Source organism: Desmodus rotundus, chromosome 8 (assembly GCF_022682495.2).
Source record: "Desmodus rotundus isolate HL8 chromosome 8, HLdesRot8A.1, whole genome shotgun sequence".
Lineage (NCBI taxonomy): Eukaryota > Metazoa > Chordata > Mammalia > Chiroptera > Phyllostomidae > Desmodus > Desmodus rotundus.
Window position 1 is genome coordinate 114,452,988 of NC_071394.1, and position 21,279 is coordinate 114,474,266.

Below are 21,279 nucleotides of genomic sequence, written 5' to 3' on the forward strand. Positions count from 1 at the left end.
ATCACATCCCCAAAACTGGAAGTTTGTGCCTTTGATCATCTTCTCTCAGTATTTCCACCCCCACCTTTCTTTTCTTTTCTGAATGTTTTCTTTTAGTCATGCTCTTGTTTCATCATTGCAGTATATTCTGTCTCTGGGTATTAATAAGTTTATTTTGAAATTTTTTGGTAATTTTTGTTTTCTCTAATTGGCCATCTTCTAGTTCGTTTTGTTTTGTTTGCCGTGTTAGAGAGGAGCCATGCTCCTTGTGATCTGTTACACAGTTAGGGAGCCTTTACTGTCAGTATCCTGAGGTCTTTCCTCTGAGTTGTCCATGTTCCCTAAAGGAGACTGTCTGGAGGGTCAAGGCCAGGCTGTGTTCTGGGGGCTGAGGGAGCAAACTAGGGACCTTATTGTCTGGCATGCATAAGCTTATTTTCAGTACAGCACCTCTGCCCTCATCCATATTAATGTCCCCTGGTTCAGACCCTCAGCTTTAACCTTTCCAGAAAATAAACCTCAGTCTGGCAGGATTTCTATTGCTGTGCAACAAATTACTGCAACTTGAGCAGCTCACAAACAATACTCATATTTAGTATCTACATTTAACCTGGGTCAGGAGTCAGGGCATGGCTTAGCTGGGTCCTCTGCTCAGGGTCTCTCAAGGCTGCGGTCAAGGAATCAGCTGGCCTGTGTGGTCATCTGTTGCTCAGGGTTCTCTTCCAAGCTTGCATAGAGTTTTCAGTTCCTTGCAGCTGTAGAACTGATGTCAACAGCTCCTACAGGCCACCTGCAGTTATGTCATAGCAGTTTACATCGTAGGGGCTTGCTCCTTCAAGGCTAAAAGAGTCTTTTTCTCCAGTCAGCTAAGACTCTAATAAATATAACATGACCTTTTGTAGAAGCCATCTAGTGAGTGGGAGCCCATCAGCGTTGTCTTACTCTGTTGGTGAGAAGGGAGTTCCAGCTTCTGCCCATACTCTTACGGAGGAGATCACACAGGGTGTGTGTGACATTAGGAGGAGGAGGTCTACTGCTTATCTTAAAATCCTGCCTGGCACAGAGGGTCTTGGAATTTGCTGCTTATATACACTTACCCAATCCTTTCCTTGCTTCATTCTCAACTTCCCCAAGCGACCCAAATTCCGAAGTTGTTCAGGGGATTATGTGGTGTGCCTGGGATTGATCCTGGCTTTCTTCACAGCCAGTGTAGAAAGCTTCCTTGGATATACCACTTGTCCATTTGCCTTACAGCTTCCAAACTTCTGTCCATGCTGTCCCCATCTTTGTACATTTATGCCTTTTGAAAAAATCCCGTTACTGTCATGCTAGTGTTTACAGAAAGAGTAAAAGCTGGTGTATGGATTCAATATACCATCTTTAGGCATATGTTCTGAGATAGCAACCCTCCCACTGTCCAATACTTATTTTTTTAAGAAACAAAAAATTAAGAGATTAAAAAATTCGTGCTTAATTCATTTTTTATATCCTTTTATCCTTCATCCTTACTTGCCAGTCACGTATTGGGTTGGCCAGAAAGTTTGTTTCGCTTTTTCTGTACGATGGCTGTCGTAGTGCTTAGTTGTCTCTAACTTCATTTGAAAAAATGTTCTTAAGATTGTATTGTGACAGCTGTCATATCAGCATCCATAAAAACAAAACAAAACAAAAAAAACCTTACCAAAATCGAACTTTTGTGTAGGTATTTTAAAATTGAAGATGGAAGAAAATATGTAACATTTTTGGCATATTGTGTTTTATTATTTCAAGAACGGTTAAAACACAACTGAAACGCAAAAAAAGATTTGGGCAGTGTATGGAGAAGGTGCTGTGATTGATGGAATGTGTCGGAAGTGGTTTGCAAAGTTTCTTGGTGCTATTGACATTATGGGCAAATAGTTCTTTGCTCTGAGTCTTTCTTATGCATTGGAAGATGTTTAGCAGCACCCCTCGCCTCTACCCACTGGCAGCCAGTAGCAAGAGGAGATAGCTGACTACTCAAAATATCCAAATCAATAAAGTCATTGGTGAAAATAAAAGATGTGTTTATTTTTAAATGGACTTTTTTGGCCAGCCCAGCATGTGGACTCTTGGTCACATTTTGTACCTCTAAGCCACGCTGTTCGATTTAGGCTTGGAGCAGCTGCCTCCATCGCCCCTAATCTGAACTTTTCTTGCTTCTTGGCCTTTTCTATAGAACCTTTCCTGAACAGGCATACATACCTTAGCAGTTAGTTCTCTGAGAGTGTATTTCATATAAAATTGGAACTACTAAATACCCAAGGCATTTTTGTTACACAGGACCCTTTCTTGTTTGGGGATAATGGTTTGTCCTCCCTTGGGTATTAATATTAAATGACATTTAGTCATTTTAGGAAGCAAGTGATACTAACATGAGGCAGCATGTGGACTGCACATACTAATTTGCAAGCCAGAATGGTGGCTGGTCAGTAGCCACTGGTGAAAGTCCTGTGTATCTACTCACTGGTCCCACTACTAGACTTGTTTGACTCGGGCAGCTTTGAAATGTCACGTGTGAATGCTCCAGTTCGGGCCTCTTTAGCAGCTGCTGCAATGCTCAGCTTTGTTCAAGCTGTTGCCTGCTGCTCTGCTAGAACGGTGTGCGCAGACCGCGAGACAGAGGTTTGCCAGTGAGATTTAGCAGTAAGAAAGAAGCCAGACCCTCCCCTCCAAGCTCAGCCCTGTTTTTCACATACAGGCCATAGCCTGTCTCTCAGCCCTTTGCAAATATAAACAGCCTTCCCCTGTCTCTCCTGGCCAGCTGGGGCCAAGAAAGAAACCAATGACTCTCTCCAAGGGCAGTAAATAGCTCTCCTCACCTCCTGACCCTGTGATTTCCTGGTGCTTCTGAGTTGCAGATCCTGCAATGGAGAGGGAGGGAACAAAGAGGTTGTAGAGGCCTCAGCTTCACAGAGCATTGAGCAGTGGGTGATATTGTATCCTCAGGCGGGGGTTGACCTCCATTTCAGTGCAGGTCATTCCAATGATTGCTGGACCTCCCAGTGCCACTGTGAGCTAGAATTGGAGTGGATCTGAATTCCTGGGCTGTGTCTGGGACCAAACTAATTTCTGACCTGGGGGAGTAAGTGTCATGGGCTTTTGGATTTTGGTTTGTTTGGGGTTATTTTGTTTGTTTGTTTGTTTGTTTTTCCCCCATTAACCATTTATCCCTCTTACACCCACCCATGCCCCCAGCCCCTGCAATCACCACATTGTTGTCCTTGTCCATGCTGTGCCCCCTAGCTGTCATCTGCTCTGAGTCTCTCCCTGTTTTGCTTGTTAGTTTAGTTCGTTCATTAGATTCCACATATAAGTGAAATCATGTGGTATTTGTTTTTCTCTGACTGAATTATTTCACTTAGTTTAATGTTCTCCAGGTCCATCCATGCTGTCGCAGAGGGTAAGGTGTCATGTTTTTATACCTAATTCTTTTTAGCTTTTTTTTCCTCCTCAAAAAAAGAACTGTGTTTATTTCTTGTTCTCTTTGCAATTTAGGAGCATAACATTTGGATTGTTACTCACTACAACTGATCTTTGTTTCCCCAAACCATCTGTGGTTTTCATTAATCGGGATTCTCATCATTTTGGTAGTTGCCACATTATTATTGAAATCCCCTCTCCTCCACTAAGTACTCTGTGTGGTATGAATTTGTTTCCAATTAATTCATTTCTACAAGTAAAGTGAATCGATTTTTTTTATCTTCATCCAAGGACTTTTTTTTTTTTCATTGTTTTTAGACAGGAAGAGAGGGTTTAGAGAGAGGGGAAGACAGGAAGAAAGGAGAAAAACATTGATTTGAGAGAGAGGTATCGACTGGTTGCCTTTTGTACAGGCCCCTACCAGGGACGGAACCCACAGCCCTTTGGTTTGCAGGGCGATGCCCAACCAATTCGCCACACCGGCCAGGGCAGTCAGTTTTTGTTTCAGGAAATTTTGATACCTCTTAGCAGATCACAAGGCTTTCTTTTCCTTTTTAATTCCAGCTTCCATCCAAATGTGAAAGAGAGATGAAACAATAAGGCAGGAAAGGCAGATTAGTTAAACAAAAAGATGTGATTAAACAAAATTGGCGGTGAGTCCAAAGGGGAGAACTTCGTTGGAAGCTCCATGGATGTAGTGGAAAGAACATCACTGCAGGAACGCCTGGGCTACGTTGGCCAGAACTGCGTGACTCCTAGGCTTTAGCATTTTGTACAAACATCACTTAACCTCTTGAATCTGTTTCCCCATCTTTAAAATGCGGATAATGTTACCTTTCCTGAAAGTTTATGGAAGAACTTTGAAAATGATGTTTCTCTAAAGGAAGTGTTAGGTATTTTTCTGCTTTTGTTTTATGTTGGTTCTTAGAATGGTCAGAACAAACTGATACCTAATAAATTTTGGAGAATTGAATTCGAACTTTATTTTGCTGTGCTTAGGTAAATTTTTACCTACTTTACCACAATATAATTTATGTTCATTTCGCCCACTTCCAGTCTTTCGATGTTTAGATAGATAATTTAGATAAACTGAAAGATCATCTTTGCCTGCAGCTGGTAGATTTGTTAGATCTGTCTGCTGAGTAGGCCATCAGTTCCCCTTGCCTTGCTGTGAAAAGTATTTGCATCTTGTTGGAGTACACTTGAGCCCCTTTGATTTACACCTTTGGAGGGTTCTCATATCTTCCTGGACTCAGCTTGTCTCTCAGAGCCATGTCCGGGAGCATGGTAGAAGGATGAGGTCAGGAAAGAACAGTTGGCTTGATTGAAGGCAGGAGGGGCAGGACGGGACAGGAGGGCCATAGTTTTCAAATTAAATGTTTGTGGAAGCTTTTACCATAGGGCCAGATTTGTCCTTTAAGTTGACCACAGGAGACCTAGCCCCTTGCAGTCCCTGATGGATTTCAGAGTCTGTAAATTGGAGGTGGGAGCAGTCATATTCATTTCCCACGAATGCCTGTTTCAGACTTCTGAATATGCAGTAAATCACTGGGCCACTGTTGGAAACATATTTGGGTCTTGGCAGGCAGGAACGGATTTGCCAAAAGCCCACCACCCTCACCCCGCCCCTTAACTCTGTGCTAAAGACACAGCCTGTGAAAACTGCTTAAGTATCCCAGACTGAGCACCTTCCATCCCCCAAGACCTTAAAGCGCTGGCTTTCTAGTCCGAAACCCTACCTACCCCAAGCTAACCATAGTTACTTTCTCTATTAGTTGGCTTTCTCTATTAGTAGGTGGATTAGATTCCATTTCTTCTACCCTTCGTTATTATAAAAGTTAAGCATGATCATTATTTTTTTTAAATCCTAGTAATTTAGATCGATTAAAAGAGAAAGTAAATCCCCTGCATCTCATCCTGCAGGTGTAACCACTATTAAATGTCTCATAAAAATGAGGTTGTTTTGCAGTTAACAGTACATTATGGATTTCTTTAAACCCTGTTCAGGATGCACACCTCACCTGAGAGCTGCGTAGTGTGTGGTAGTATGATGGTTAAACGTAGCCGCGTGGGCTTCTTTTGAGGAATGCCTCTGTTATCCTTTATCCTTTATAACTTTATAACTTTCATAGCTCTGTTATAACTTTATCCTTTGTTATTAGTATGTTTAAGGTTTTTCCTGGTCAAGATATTAATCCTTAATCATGTATAGGCATATCTCATTTTATTGTGCTTTGTTTTATTGCTCTTCGCAGATACTGCATTTTTTACAGATTGAGGGCAAGGCCCTCCACCAGCAACAAGATTCCACCTCACTTTATTGTGATGCTTGCTTTATTGAGTGGTCTAGAACCAAACCTGCAGTATCTCTGAAGTATGCCTCTACTACAAACATCTTCTGACCCCCCCCCCACCCCCCGCCGCCCCCCGCCAATCCTTAAGAGATGTCTTTCTCTTAAGGACTTTCCATTTTTATGTGGTCACATCTAGTCATCTTTTCTGTGTATGTGTGGGTTTTTTTGTTTGTTTGCTTTACCTCAGTGGTGTCTCAGCTCTGGTTTCCCCAGAAGATTCAAATACAAGTACAACTGACCTTTGAACAACACAGGTTTGAACTGTGTGGGTCCACTTACACATGGTTACTTTCAATGTATATGTACTAAACATGTACTTTCGGTTCCATAGGGTTTTCTGAACACTTTCTCTTCTCTAGCTTACTTTACTGTAAGAATACAGTATATGATGTAACAAACAAAATGTGTGTGAATTGACTGTGTTACTGGTAAGGCTCTGGTTAATAGTAGACTAATAGTAATGCAGATTTTCAGCTGTGGCTGTTCGTGTCCCTAGCCCTGGTGTTTAAGGGTGAGCTGTAGCTTTCTTTAATGGTTTTGAGGAGCAAAAGTAGAGGTGGGAAGTAATGCCAGCAATAAAGGATGCCTTATTAGCCAGTTCCCCCAGTGGAAGTTGCCTGAAGGTTACTCTGGGGAATTGGGTTAAAGCACCTGCTTCAGAGTTGCCCCATCCAAACAATTAGCTATTGGTTAAGGGCTGCTCTTGGGGAGTGTTCCAGTTATTTATTGCTGCCTTACACAACACCCTCAACTGTGGTGTAGACCACTCATACATGGGGGGGAGGTGAGGACTGACTGGGGCTGGCTTTCCTGCAGTCACAGAGGCTGAGGCTGGAGTCACCCAAAGACTTCTCACTCATGTGTCTGGTGTCTAGGCTGGGAAGTCTCAAATCACAGGGCTGGCACATCGGGGAGCTTCTCAGGCACCCCCACTCAGTGTTGTCTTTCCCCCTGGTCTCTCCACTATGTGTGCTTCAGGGTAGTCAGACTTCTCACGTGGTGTTTTATTCCCAGGGCCCAGAGAGAGAGAGAGGGAGACACACAGCTGCATGTGAGCCATGGGAAAACCATCTCAATTTTTTAAAAAGGACCTAGGTTGGGAAGTCACACTGCATCACCTGTATATCACTGTGACCAGCCTGTATTCAGAGGGAAGGGAATTAAGCTTTACTTCTTGGAGGAATGTCAAAGTGTCTGTGGATTGTGTTGTAAAATTGTTACAACAGAGAGTTGATTTTACCCGCACTCCCTGCCAGGTACCATGGACGAAGCAGTTTCCAGGCAGAGAGATGTGGATGGGGCAGCTGGGAGCCAATAGGAGCGGGAGAACCTTGAGGCAGGCGGGGTGTAGGTGAGGCAGGGACAGACTCTGCTACAGGTTGTCAAGATAAAAACGGCTTTCCCCACTCTCCCAAATATAAGCCTCTTCATTTATAATTTCTTCTAGTTCCTAAAACTTTTAGTTATTTTTTAATATGTGACTGGGGTAAAAGTCAAACACTTATTTTAAAGGTTAGCCAGTTGTGTTAATAGCATTTAAAAATAATACAGCCAGCTGTTCTCAAAGTTTCAGGATACTGTTACAGTCTTAAACATTATACAAACCTCCCCAAAGAGCTTTTGTTGATATGGTTAGTAATTATGGATTTTTACTATATCCAAAATAAAGGCTAAGACATATAATGTACAATTCGTTTGAAATTACAAAAACTTTCAATGAAAAATATCTCTTATTTTACCAATCTAAAAAAAACCCTTAACAGTGGAACTATTTTACAAACTTGCAAATTCCTTCAATGTCTGACTTAAGACAGCTGGGTTGTCTGTTGCCGTAGCGCACCTTATGCAGTCTCAGGAATACTTCCCAGTAAAATGTGAGAGAATCAGAGTAAAAAAGGCAAATCGTGTTTAGAATTATGAAAATAGTTTCGACCTGTGGACCTCCTAAAAGGGTTTTGGAAGAAGCCCTGCCTAGCCTTTCCCTGATGATGTGAACGCCAGCGGTAACTGAAGGTCTCACCCTCAGCTGCAGGGAGCTGGACCTAAGATGAGACACACATGCTTGGGTGTTTACTTGAAGCCTTTGAAGGCGGATGCAGGTTGAGGACCAAGAACCACAATTGCTAGAATGAAGACTGGCAGGGGAGTTCCAAGCTGATTTGGGCAGTACAGGAAGGTGTTCTGAAATCCCCTCACAAATAGGTTAACTATATCATCCAAATTGGAACACTTTTTTTTCAATTATTTTTTTAATTCTCAGCTGAGGACATACATACTGATTTTAGAGATTGGAAGGGGGAGTGGAAGAGGGAGAGACAGAGAGAGGGAGAGGGAGGGAGGGAAACATCGACTGGTGACCTTTTATATGTGCCCCAGCCAGGAACTGAATGGGCAACCTAGCCATGTGCCCTGATTGGAAATTGAACCCTCGACCTTTCGGTTTGCAGGACGATGCTCAACCAACTGAGCCACACTGACCGGGGCCAAATTAGAACACTTTTAATAGCAGAAGGGGGTGATAATAAAATGTAAAATTATTATTACTAAATAAAATATTTACCGAACAAAGAAATATTATAAATTCACTGTAATTGAACAATAAACTAATTTTTTTTAAAAATATTATAAATTCATACCACATAATCAGTGACAAAGAAAGCTACCGTGGTAAGATAGTTCAGGCAGCTCTTTCTCTGCTCTATGCAAGATGTTGAACCTGTTTCTTGCTCGTTTACACTTACCTCACTTCCCACAATTCCCTCTCACCATGCTGACTCCTGCCTGCCCACCTGCAGTCTGATTGGTGGCAGCTGCAGTGTGGAAGCTGTTCAGGACATGAGCGTGAGTGAATGGGAACCCTTTATGATCATGTCATAGTCCAAGGTGTGTTCTAGAATTGTTTCTCAGAATTGAGTAAAACCTTTTTGAGACTGTTGGTGTCCTTTCAGTAGGTTTTTGTGTGTGTCACTATTGCTTTTGAGGATCAGCACTGACTGTGAGGAGGGTACAAGGGTTAACAGTTGCACCATATCCCCTCAAGAAGTCTAAAGATTTCCCCCAGCTGCCTCACGCACAGTACAGTTAGCTCAGTGGAAGGTTTGGTTGTGCTTGGTAAGCCCTGTGAACTGGTTACTGTAAGAGCCAGAGACTGTTAATTGATTTCTAGCTACTTACTTAGGTAACAGTTTTATATATGCTAATGCAAACCTTGAAACCAAAAAATCAGGACTTAGCCACTTGACTCTTAAGGCAGATGTCCTGGCTCAGGATTGTTCTAGTGAGAATAAGGAGTAATCACTGTGGCCTTAATACTTCATTCTGCTCTGGCCCTGTTTTTTTTTTTTTAACTTCTGGGGAAGGAACAAATTAGAATTTTCTAAGTCAGATTTGTTTAGAAAAGAGCTTGTTTGATCCACCTTTATGCTGAGTACCTATGTACCTGTTTAACCTTGCATAGGAAAATAGCTTTTGAGACACATGGGATGTTGATCTTTAAATTTTCCTTAACTGTTCCTGTGCGTTATTCCTCAGCTCCCCCACCCCACCCCCCATTTTCTTTTAGGCCCTTGACAAAGGACTAGTTTGTCATTTTACGTGCTTGCTACCTACCCCCACTTCTATGTTAATAGGCCAGAACTTAAAGCATGATTCCTTCTTAGCTCAGCTTATTAAATGTTCATACCCAGCCATTCCTAGTTGTGAGTAAGAGGCCCCCTGATGTCCATGGTTTTTAGGTCTTCCTTTCCCATCTCCACTGGAGTCTTCCCAAATTATCTTGAAAATAGTTTTCTATTTAAAACTGTGTCCTTACTCTATGTGTATCTATTCTTTTTTAGTATCAGAATGTAAATTTCCAGTAGTGCTATGTTATTACCGCAGCGCATAAGTTGAAATTACAATTGAATGGCTAACTGGGTAAGATTGGACTTTTTGTGGTATTTCGTTATTACCTAATTTGAAAACATTGTCATGTAATTCTAAACAGTGAGTGGTGCATTTTTTGAACAGCTTACTAAATGTTGTTAATTACTATTATGTGGGAAATGACTACTGTCTGGAAATAAAATCTGATGTGAGAGAGATTGTGCACCCACAAGGCAATTGCATTCTGTGTGAATACCGACAAACAGATCCGTTCTCTTTCTGGTTTGGAACAAATTCCACAAAAGCTTCACAGCTTCTGTAGGCCTCAAATCAGCTCTGTGCGTCATGAAAAGTTATACCAAATTCTTTTGAAGGTTTACCTACTTTGTGCTGGAGGAAGACAGTGGACATCATTTCCTCAGCGTTGGTTGGGGTAACAGGATTTTGGAAGGGCTTTGTGGGAAGGCCTCGGTGGGCATGCTCCTGTTGTTTCACCCCTTAAGTCTCCGAGTTAGTTTCCCTCCCATTTGGGCCACTCTGTCCCAGCGTAACTGCTTAGATACACCCGATACTACTGGTGGTGAATTCATAAGTGGGCACCAGCTTTTCTGGGAGTCTTTTAGGTTGGCCCTTGTCTAAAAGGTCCTTCTAGGGGATAGTCACCTGAATGGTACATCCCTAGCAGTACCACCTTGTATGAGGAGGCCTCTCTAGCTTGGTTATTAGGGCTATGGCAGTGATTGCCCCACTATTTACTGGCGCTCACCATGTCACCAGCGTGGTCAATCACCATAGTGAGGTTTTCTGATTTTTCAAGTTCCTTCTGCCACTCAACTTCTAGGTTACTAATGGCTGCTGTTTCATGAAAGGATGCTGAGGACACAAGTTTTTTGTTTTTATTTTTTTTTTAAGATTCCTCTGAGTGTGCTAAGTAGATCTCAAGGAGAAGGCAGCTTGCTTTCCCTAGCGAGTATGTCTATTGGGAGACCCCTATGGGAGATGAGGATTCCCTCTCATAGATTGCTACATTCATATTATTTTATCATACTGTCTTTGGATTTCTTAGCAAAAGTAGAGTAAATTAATAGATTGTGAGTAGTATGTTTGTTACAGGGAATATAGATCTAATTGTGTATCTCTTCCTGTAAGCATTACCAGGGTTGATACTATTCATACTGCAAAGAATTAGAAGTAGTGAAGGAGAGAGGATGATAATACAAATGGTAATTTAAATCTAGAAAATTAGAAAGAGCTGGTATCCATTGGCACTGATGTCATCTATAGCTGAGTTCTCAAACTTTATAGTGCAGAAGAATCATTTGCACAGTCTGATGCGGAGGTCTGGGGTGCAGTCTGCATTTCTAACAAACTCCCAGAGGATGCTGATGCTGCTTTGTCCAGGACTGCATTTTGAGTAGCAAGGGTCTACAGGAATGTAGGGTATATGCAAGTCTAACTTTTAATAACAACCATGTACATTGAAAGTTTTTTTTTTCCTGTACCAGGCACAGAGCAGGAAAACAAAGATAAGGATTCAAACTGAAGCTTTTCCCTTTACTAGCTTACTTTGGAGTAAATTTCTTTCCTTTAATGCAGGATTTTCAGTTTTTAGCACTTGACATTTTGGGCCAAGAGAATTCTTTCTTGTGGGGAGCGTCCAGTGTGTATAGGATGTTGGGGAGCATCCTTGGCCTCTGCCACTGGGAGCCAGTAGCACCCGCCTTCCTGGTTGTGACGTTCAGAATGTCTCCAGACATTGCCAAGTATCTCTGGGGGCAGGGGTTTGGGGGGCAAAATTACCTGTAGTTACAAACCACTGCTCTAGGGCTACTGTTTTGAAATGTGGAATTTGTGTCAGGGTTTTGGTGATGTAATGCATTTTATATGAGCAACTAGTTTACTTTATCATGAAGCTCCTACAAAGAAGAGACTAGACATGGAGTAGCCAATCAGCCATCCTTGCCCCATCTAGTTTTGGAAATTGTGATAAAGTTCGCTCCGAGTGTCAGCTTTGTTTTCTTGAAAACCGTCATTGAACTGTGGAATAATATCAGCAATTACTTGGGAGTTTTAGATGGGTAGAACTCAGTTTCTAATTCAGTTCATCCTGAGCCTCTACTGTTTTTTGAAATGGGTCAGCACACTTGCTAACGTGCCCCTTTTCACGCTCACCTGCTGCTGCTACTGCCCAAATGCTTACTTGTAACATGTTTCTTGTCTTTCCATCTTACCAACCTCTCTCTCATCCCTCACTTTTTTCTGGGGTATAAAATCAGATAACCAAGCTTTTAAGAAGTATGTCTAAGATAACATCTAAATCAGGGTTTTTAAAATATTTGTAAGCAAGAGGAACCTTGCCCAATAAAAACCTTAAAAATTGATCACAGATATTTTTTAAGAATTGATTATAAGTTTTACCGTGCTTCCAGAATGTTCTTTGTAAGAAATCGGTGATACCATATGAAAATTGAAATGCAGCTTTGGTTTCTAACTGTTGAAATGGAAGAACAGTAGAGTAGTCTGTAATAAGTTAGTATTTGAGGATGGGAATGGGGGAGGACTCAAAAAACAATTTTAAAACAAAATGAAGTTTATATATTAGCTTATTATATGGTTATCTTGGAAACTTTTAAGTGAGTCCAGAGAGCACATTAAATTTTAGTAAGACTGCTCTAATGAATGTTTTTAAAATTGTTTTATTAACTTCTAGGAATTATACCTTAAGTGACTTGTATTGATTGATTACATTTTATGCTGTTCAAATTGTTTAAAATCATATGTGTTGAGCAAAAGTTACTACCACTTCAGTGTTCTTTGCTTTGAATGATGAGGCATAAGAACTATGTGATCTGTAGCCACTCAGTTCAGTGAGCACTGGAAAGATGAGTATCTGGGATCGCAGGAGAGGCTATTAGAGGTCCTTGTCAGTGAGTTCACTTAATGGGGATGGTGCGGGTCAGGCAGCAGACCGACCTTCCTGTGCCAACTGAAGAGTGCTGTGGTTCACAACTGCTGCTACTAATGTTAATGGATTCGTGTGAAGTCAGAATCCATTACGGAAACAAGAAAATATTGTGTCAAAATTAGAAATGACTATTCTTTTTCTTAAAATGTTTGCCACAGTTGTATTTATTTTGACTGGAAGAAAAACTGAATTAAGAGCAAAATTCTTTCTTGCCTTGTATGAAAGTTCAAGTATTATACTTTTATTTTGAAAAGTGCTTTTGTTACAAGTAAACCTGAAATCTGACAAAATCTGAAAGCCAAAAGCATGGTCTTGTTTTGCTGCCTCAGCCTCAGCCTCGTGCAAAGATTCTAAACACAAGTTTCAACATCTTCAAACAGGGATATGTATTTTTTTTTTTTGTTTTCACCTTAATACTTTCATTTCAACCCTCCCATCTCCAATTGAGAACTTTCCATACTTTCTAATCATTTAGATTACTAATTTAACTAAATGCATATCATTCTAAAGTATACTTCAACCAGTTTTTGAAATTGAAGTCGTATTTCTTATTGTGGAATCAAAAGTATCTTCTGTTAAAGGGAGGGGACAGAAGCTTGGTGAAAGCTTTCACGGACCTGAGGGTAAACCTGGTTAATCATTTTACAGAGAAATGGGTGGGGTGCTGGAAGAGATCTTTCCCTGAACAGTCTCATGGAAAGATTCTCTTGTTCCCTGTTCTCCCTGACAGTGGCCTTGTGGGAGTTGTACAAACCCTTGCCCTCACCCCCCGGCCAAATGGGTCTGTAGATCCTAAATTTTCCGGTGAGAACTTGAAAAATTAAGAAGTTTTGCAGGCCTCTATCATAATTTCTGTTTTATTTTCTGGCTAAGAAAATGCATATGACAAAAAGCTACATGAATTCATCTCATAGCAGCTTTAAAGAGCCTCCGAAGTTTTTATTCAGGCTGCAGTGGTCGTTCCGAGCCCCCTGGTTGAGGACCCACAAGTTGGGGATCCACACTGCTAAGCCTTCTCCAGGGCTCAGGGCTCCTGTTTCATGCTGTGTGATTTCTACTGCATGGGATATCTTTTTACTTAGTAGTATTTTTCTCGTAATCCGCATTCATTCCCCATTTTTGTTTTGTTATTACATAGCTATGTTTATGTTGTGTTTTTGATTCCTTAGCTCCCTTTCGTCACACTTTCTTTCTGAACTGTCAGAGAAGTTTACACCCAAAGCGAAAGCTAATTACAAACAAGTGGCGATCTTGATTTGGACCCCTAGTTATATCTCGGGCGGTGAGCTGTGCGACGTTAAGGCTCATATTCTGAAGTGGTTGTCCTCCCTCCCGTAACCTGTGCCAGTGGTTCCCCAATGCAAACCACCTTCTTACAAATCACCAGGGGAGCTTTGTAAATATATAGATTCTTGGGTCCCGTCCCTCTTACAAACTTAGTAGGCCTGGCATGAGTGGTCAGGAATCTTATTTGGAAACTACCGATTTTCCATAAAATCTACTTGTAGTGGCATACTGTTAAACCTTGTTGTTCTTTTATCTTTTTTCTAAACTAAAGGGCCAGCAGAATCGGACTAAGTCTAGGGTTAGGCTGTTTTACTCTTGCTTTTTCTAGGTCACTTTCTTAGTGTCACCAAGCTGACTATGAGGAAAAGTATATGGTACTAACCACTGGAGTTTTAGGTGGCATCTTGGAATGCTGCCAATACTGGGTTTTAGATGGCCTGCCTTGGTTCCTCTGGAAAGGGGATGGGGGTGGAGGTTTACAGTAGCCTTTTTCCTTCAAGTCTCAGATATCATGAACTAAATAAAAGGGGACAGTTCTCTTTCTATCTGCAACATCTGCATTCGAGTTGTCTTCATCTACTTAGTTCACTTTTCGGTTAACTCTAGTCTGATAAGAGGTGTCATAGCTGTATCAGTCAGTGTCTGTAGGTTTTCTGGCCAAGTACCTGTGCTGTGTGTAATGTGTAGTTAGGAAGGCAAACCTCGGATGGCCAAGGACCATTTGTGACCTCGGGCTGTGAAGCAGTGATCATGGCGTGGTTCCTTTCGCTAGAGGGTTATTTACCGTGTGTTCCAGTGGGAGAGGGCTGATTCAGGGCTCTCCTTTACCCCACCTGGAGAAAATGATGGTCAGATGTCATGTAAAAAGAAAGAAGCCATGTTTTTATAATTTTTATTTTTTGAACTCAAAGATCTCTGCATTTAAGTACAACTTCGTATTAGAGACAGTGTTAATGGTCTCTCTCTTCATGTATATCCAGTCTGAAACAAGTTTTTGACGGTTGCAGGGAATACCTATCACAAGATGTTAAAGAACCACGCTGTGTGAGCCAGTAGGAATGACGGTGTAACAGTAGTGCTCACGACCTTCACCGGGGTCTGTTGCTCTACACAGCAGAGTGTCCTCCTCCCCCCAGCCCTCCCCCTTACTTTAATTATCAAAACATCCCTGTGAGGTAGCTGGTGCCTCCTGACCATTCGGGGCCCTGCTCTTCCCATTAGCCCCTCTTCTTTTTGTCCATGTTTTCTCCCTTCTTTGGCCCTACTTTTGATTCCCCTCCTTTTCATTCTTTATGGTTTTCTTTTATATGCTTGTTACCCTAACATATGTTGTTGCTTCTTCCACTCGAAATTTCAGACTGAAAAAAAGAAAATCTATGGTTGGTTTGAGGAAAGTACAGTTTAGGGCCACAGGTACGGTAGATCAGTGGGTTTTTTCTTTTGTCTTTTATATCCCCCCCCCTTTCTCTTCATTTCATCTTTCTTTTAAATTAAATGGAGGAATTGGACATTTTCTCCAGGTAAGCAGGGGCATCTTGAAGCCAAGGTATTTTTGTGTTCTTCATCATAGAAACCTCTGACATTTAACACTCTGCCTAACACATGGGCATTCGACAAGTGCTTGAGTGAATGAATCCAATTCATACCATACATTTACTTAAAGAGCAGTTTTGCCTGCTCTGTAGAAATTATTCATTGTATCTACTGGTATGTAAGTCTCTCCAAGTAAAGGCCTTTTGGTTTGGCTGATAGACAGCATTAGCCTGGAAGCAGCTGTTACCGGTTAGGTTTGAGACATCGGAGATGAAATGTGTGAGTTAACCGCTGTGTAACCAGTGGTGGTGTCACGCTGTGAGGCCTTCTACTGTCCAAACCATTTCCCACGCTTTCCGTCTCTGTCTCTCTCCTCAGTGTCTGAGTACTATACTTAGCTTGTTTGGGTGGATATATTAAGCTCTTCATAGGTCTTGGAGTTGAAGGTGTGTATTTTTATATTTTTATTAATGTACTTTTGAATCCAGAGCACTCTGTAATGGCCAAATTATGGTGTAACTAAGTGTAAATACAGTGATTGAACAGGTATGGGATAGATTGACATTCCAATTACAATATTTAGAGAACCGGTCTGGACTTTAATATATATTGAAATGAAAATTGAATAACTTGTAATTGGGTATTTTCATTATTCTCCTCCTCCCAACATAGTTTATAATGTAAAAGGAACTGCCGACTATTATACTCCTTTTAGGGTGAGATTAGAGAGATAAATGGGAAAGGAAGAACTCCTGTCAGTGGGTCAGAAATTAAACTTCTGTGCTTAAAATGTCATCAGAAATGATGTAGCTGTGAGCAAAGACCTTCTGTGTGCTGAGGAGTGTTTCTCTTTTTTTAAAGTGTTTACATTTTCTTACGATGTGTCGAGAGCTTTGAGAATGGAGGAGTTTCTTGCTTATTCACAGCTAGTGTAAGAGTGGGTTGATCATTATTTTATTATTCAATGTACTTGACCTAAGGTTGCTGGGTTGGGTGCAGTCCTGCGTCAGATTGTGTCTGAAAGACACTGCTGTTTTGTAGAGGAAATCCACACATTAAGGAAAAAGGGAGAGGAGAGGGGATCTTTTTCCTTATTTTGATTGGGATGGTGCCACCATCACTTACTTGTCTTTTGATGTATTATTTCACAGTGCTGGCCCCAAAGGCGACAACATCTATGAATGGAGATCAACCATTCTAGGGCCGCCGGGATCCGTGTATGAGGGCGGTGTATTCTTCCTTGATATCACTTTTACACCAGAATACCCCTTCAAGCCTCCAAAGGTAAGAAATTCCCGATTTATACTAAAATTTCATACTCCCATGAGAGATTATTGAAGCTCTTAAAATTGTTTTTAATCACAAAAAATAGGTTTGTATTATATCTTAATGGAGCGATTTTTCAACGTTTTTCACCTCATTGCACACATAAACTGATCACTAAAATTCTGTGGCACACCAAAAATACATTCTTTTGACAATCTGACACCAGACGGGGGCATTACTGTGATAGCTGTTACTTTTTTATTTTTTTTAAAGGTTTTATTTATTTTTACAGAAGGGGAAGGGAGGGACAGAGAGGGAGAGAAATGTCAGTGTGTGTTTGCCTCTTGCACATCCTCTACTGGGACCTTGCCTGCAACCCAGGTGCCCGGACTGGGAATCAGACCAGCAACCCCTTCGTTTGCAAGCCAGTGTACAATCTACTGAGCCACACCAGCCAGGGCTCATTTTCTTTACTTTTAAAGGAAAAGAGGTTAGTGCCCCTGACTGAAATGGTTACTGCATGTTTTAAAAATTCTTGCAGCACACCAATTAACAATTCCTGTCTTAATGAATCTCTTAAGTACATTTGAACACATAGAGAACACTCCTGGGTTCATTTTGCCTCATTTGGCAGAGACCACTTCTAGGAATAAGTGCTTTGTATGGTCCTGCTACAGTAGTCCCCCCTTTATCCCCGGAGGTATGTTTCAAGAACCCCAGCAGATCCATGTAACCACAGAGAATACCAAGTCAGTATACAGTTGACCCTTGAGCAATGGAGGTTAGGGGTGCTGACCCCCTTGTGCAGTTGACAATTCACACGTAACTTTCAACTCTCCCGTAACTCAACTACTAAGCCTATTGCTGACCAGAACCCTTACCAATAAATAGTCGATTAACACATATTTTGTATGTTATATGTATGACAATAAATAAGCTAGAGAAATGTTTATTACAGAAATCACAAGGAAGGGAAAATACACTTACCGTATTTCTTGAAAAAAATGCATACAAATGGACCCACACAGTTCAAACCCACATTCAAGGGTTAACTGTACTGTTTTTTCCTTTACCTACATATTTATGATAAAGTTAAATTTTTAAGTTAGGCATAGTAGGAGGTCAAGAACAACTAATAATAAAGTAGAGCATAGTATACTACAATAGGAGTTAGGTGAGTGTAGCATTATTGGATAAAGTAAGGGTTTCATGAACAAGCACTATAATACCTTGACAATTGATCTGATGACTCAGATGGCTGTGAGTGAGAGGCGTATGGATGAAGGGATGATTCATATCCCAAGCAAGACAGTGTGAGAGTTCATCACGCTGCTCAGAATGGCTCACAGTTTAAAACATCAAGTGTTTATTTTGGAATTCTCCATTTAATATCTTTGGACCACAGTTGGCCATAGGTAACTGAACTCATGGAAAGCAAAACCACCGATAAGGAAGGGGCTTCCTACTGTATTTATAGTAACACAGCAATTTATCCCCTATTTTCCACTCAACAAAAAGTTTCTAAACAGTTTAAAATGGTGTTAAAATGTTCATGCACTAAGACAGTTAAGAATCAGAATCTTCTGCCAAAGCCTTAGATTCTACTCCTTGCCATCTTTTGGTGGTAAAAGTCTTACCCTCCAGGCTTTGGATGTCTCGTCCAGCATAGGTGGGATTGCCTAAACCATCTCCCTCCTGTAACAGCAGTCTGTGACTCAGTCACACTGTCAGAAGGAAAACCTCTTCTTGGGGACAGGGCACACTGTTAAATACACACACAATTGCAGAAGCAAGTGATTGAAAGTCTGTCAGTCAAAATAAATGGTAAGTTAGAGGTTATTTTTACGTTGGAATGATCCAGGGTATTTCACAAATAAAAAGTAGACCAAAGAAAATAACCCAGGCTCAGGTAGTTCTGTCTGTCTCCTCACCTGTGGAGACTCCATTACAGTGAATTCTGTGACTTTGGTGTACAGGATATCTGCAGGATCCAATATAAAGGTCAGAAAAGGAAAAAAACCTTCAAATTTTGGGGTCAATTTTGAACATGATATTTCTTTCCTAAATACAGCTCTTTGGGTGTGTGGTCATTGTTTAATTGTCTTTATGTGCCTTAGTTTGAATTTATGATTGTAAAGCTTACTTGTAGTACTACCAGCTCACACAAGAGGTCAGCAATCAGCTATTCAAACTTGGAAATGTTACAAAAATATTTAAAACATTAAAAGTGCTCAAGATGAATTCAAGAAATATTGTACTTAAGTTACCTTGCCTTTTGTCAATGGATATTTTTTATGAAATTGGCAGCCCCTAAGATTATACAATGAACATTTTTAAATCTCAGATTTATTAAACAGTCTGTTAATCTATCTCTTACCGGCTTTAGTTAAACTGTTGTTCACCTTTTAAAAAACTTAAGTTTTTAATGAGGGCCACTCAATTAAGAAATTACCCTAGTAAAAAGCTTCATTGTTTGATGTTTTCCTTTTAACACTATTTTATTTTTTAGGTTACATTTCGGACAAGAATCTATCACTGTAATATTAACAGTCAAGGAGTTATTTGTTTGGACATATTGAAAGATAATTGGAGTCCAGCACTAACCATTTCTAAAGTCCTCCTTTCTATCTGCTCACTTCTTACAGACTGTAATCCTGGTAAGGTTAATAATTCTTTACCTTGTTTTCTTCTTCCTTGCCTGAAAAATACTTTTTTCCCCTACATAAACTAAGATGTTCTAAAGATAAAGTACAGGTTTTATTTTTCTAACAGCTTTCAAAGGACAAAAATAGCTTTGCAAAGAGATTTTTAATCAAGAGAAGTTTAGTCTACTAGTTGGAAAAAGCAGCAACTCTACCATTAATTGATAATTATGTTCTAGGAACAAGGTATTTGTTTTAAACTGAAGGTTTCCGGTTTGTCATAAGTTTTCACATTTTTTGGTCATTCTCATTTTTTCCCCTTTGTACAGGGTGGGACAAAAGTAGGTTTACACTTGTTAAAATGGAAAATAACATAAGAATAAATTCTGTTTCACATAGTTATAACTGTAAACCTACTTTTGTTCCACCCTGTAAATATTTCTCACATGGTTCTCTTAAAACCAACCACAGACTTCCAAATGTTGAGCCATCTGCCTGTGTAATCTCACCTGTGTCTGCAAGTTCACTGAGCTCTTGCCCTAGAGCTGCTTACTGGGGTGGTGGTCAATTTTGAAAGTGATATTTCTTTGCTAAATACTCACCGATTACCAGACTGTGATGGGGGGGGGCTTAAAAATTAAAAAAAAATTTTAATAAAGCAAATACAAAATTTAATATTACAGATTCTATTTAGAATTTAGAAAAACACTATACTTAGGCCCAGGTAAACAGTGTTACATTGCAGTAGCCAGAGGGACCACACAGTACTCAATGTCATATTTGCTGCCATTCAGTGAAAGGAAAGGTCATGTGAACTCAGCTGGATATTCATTGTAGCCTGGAGCCCTCAACATTCCAGTTTCCATTGAATTTACCCTGACCCATAACAGCAAGAAAAGTCTCGGACATAAAGCCAGGCCAGTAGTGAAAGCCTGAGCATTTCTGTTTTGATAAGAACTTTCCACCCCATGTGCTACGTTTTTTAAACTACCCAGAATGGTAAAGTGGTGTTTTAAAGATGGATTTGATTCCCCAACCTTGAAACATTTCTTCCCGAGTTGTCACTAACTTATTTGCTAAAACTTAAAATATTCTTTTTCTTTTCTCCAAAGTAACCTACATTCTTTTCTTCCAGCCGACCCCTTGGTGGGAAGTATTGCCACTCAGTATATGACCAACAGAGCAGAACATGACAGAATGGCCAGACAGTGGACCAAGAGATACGCTACATAAACTGGGTTTTCACAATTCTTACCTTATTTGTCTGTCACAGAGAGAGCTGCTTATGATTTTGAAGGGGTGGGGGAGGGTGGGAGTTGGTAAAGAGTAGGGTATTTCTATAACAGATATTATTCAGTCTTATTTCTTAAGATTTTGTTGTAACTTAAGGTATCTTGCTACAGTAGACAGATTTGATAATAGCAACATTTAAAACTGTCATTAGTTCTGCAATATAAGCTAAGATGTAGTACAGAAAAGAATAGACATTTGGATTCAGTTGCTTGCAGTCTGTAAGTTTAAAACAGCCTAATTTTGTACAGAATGCACACATGGCCATTTATGTGACATCCTTCCAAGACTACATACTTTTTTGTTTAAAAGAATTGAAACTTGTTCCCTTCTTGGAAGGGAACACTGATATTTAACAGTTTTTAGAGAGTGTCATCTCGTATATATTAAATGGACACATGGCTATAAGACACCACATAGGAAATGAGTAGTTATGTATTTTATTTTATATGCCAATCTATTGTGAAAAGATTAGAGGTTTGAATCAGGACTCGTGAAAACCTGTAGTAAAATACCTTAAGCTGTTAACTGTAAGGCGTGGAATAGGAGTTGCTCAGTGGATTGGTTATTTGTTGTGGGCTACTTAAGCCTGCATTTGTTACTGTGCTAATAAACAATATTAAAACAACCACCTAACACTGCTGTATTCATTTACTTT

At 40.4% G+C, this 21,279-nt stretch overlaps 1 protein-coding gene across 2 annotated transcripts in view; it reads left to right on the forward strand.

Annotated features, from left to right (window-relative positions):
- The window catches only part of LOC112309504 (ubiquitin-conjugating enzyme E2 E1), a 67,379-nt gene extending 46,122 nt beyond the window's left edge, over positions 1 to 21,257 (forward strand). For both annotated transcript variants that reach the window (XM_053929568.2, XM_053929567.1), the window contains 3 exons: positions 16,575 to 16,707; positions 19,199 to 19,346; positions 20,467 to 21,257. In XM_053929568.2, coding sequence (XP_053785543.1) covers positions 16,575 to 16,707; positions 19,199 to 19,346; positions 20,467 to 20,564 — 379 coding nt within the window. In that variant the 3' untranslated portion in view covers positions 20,565 to 21,257. The remainder of the gene's footprint in view (positions 1 to 16,574; positions 16,708 to 19,198; positions 19,347 to 20,466) is intronic.
- The last annotated feature ends 22 nt before the right edge of the window (positions 21,258 to 21,279 follow it).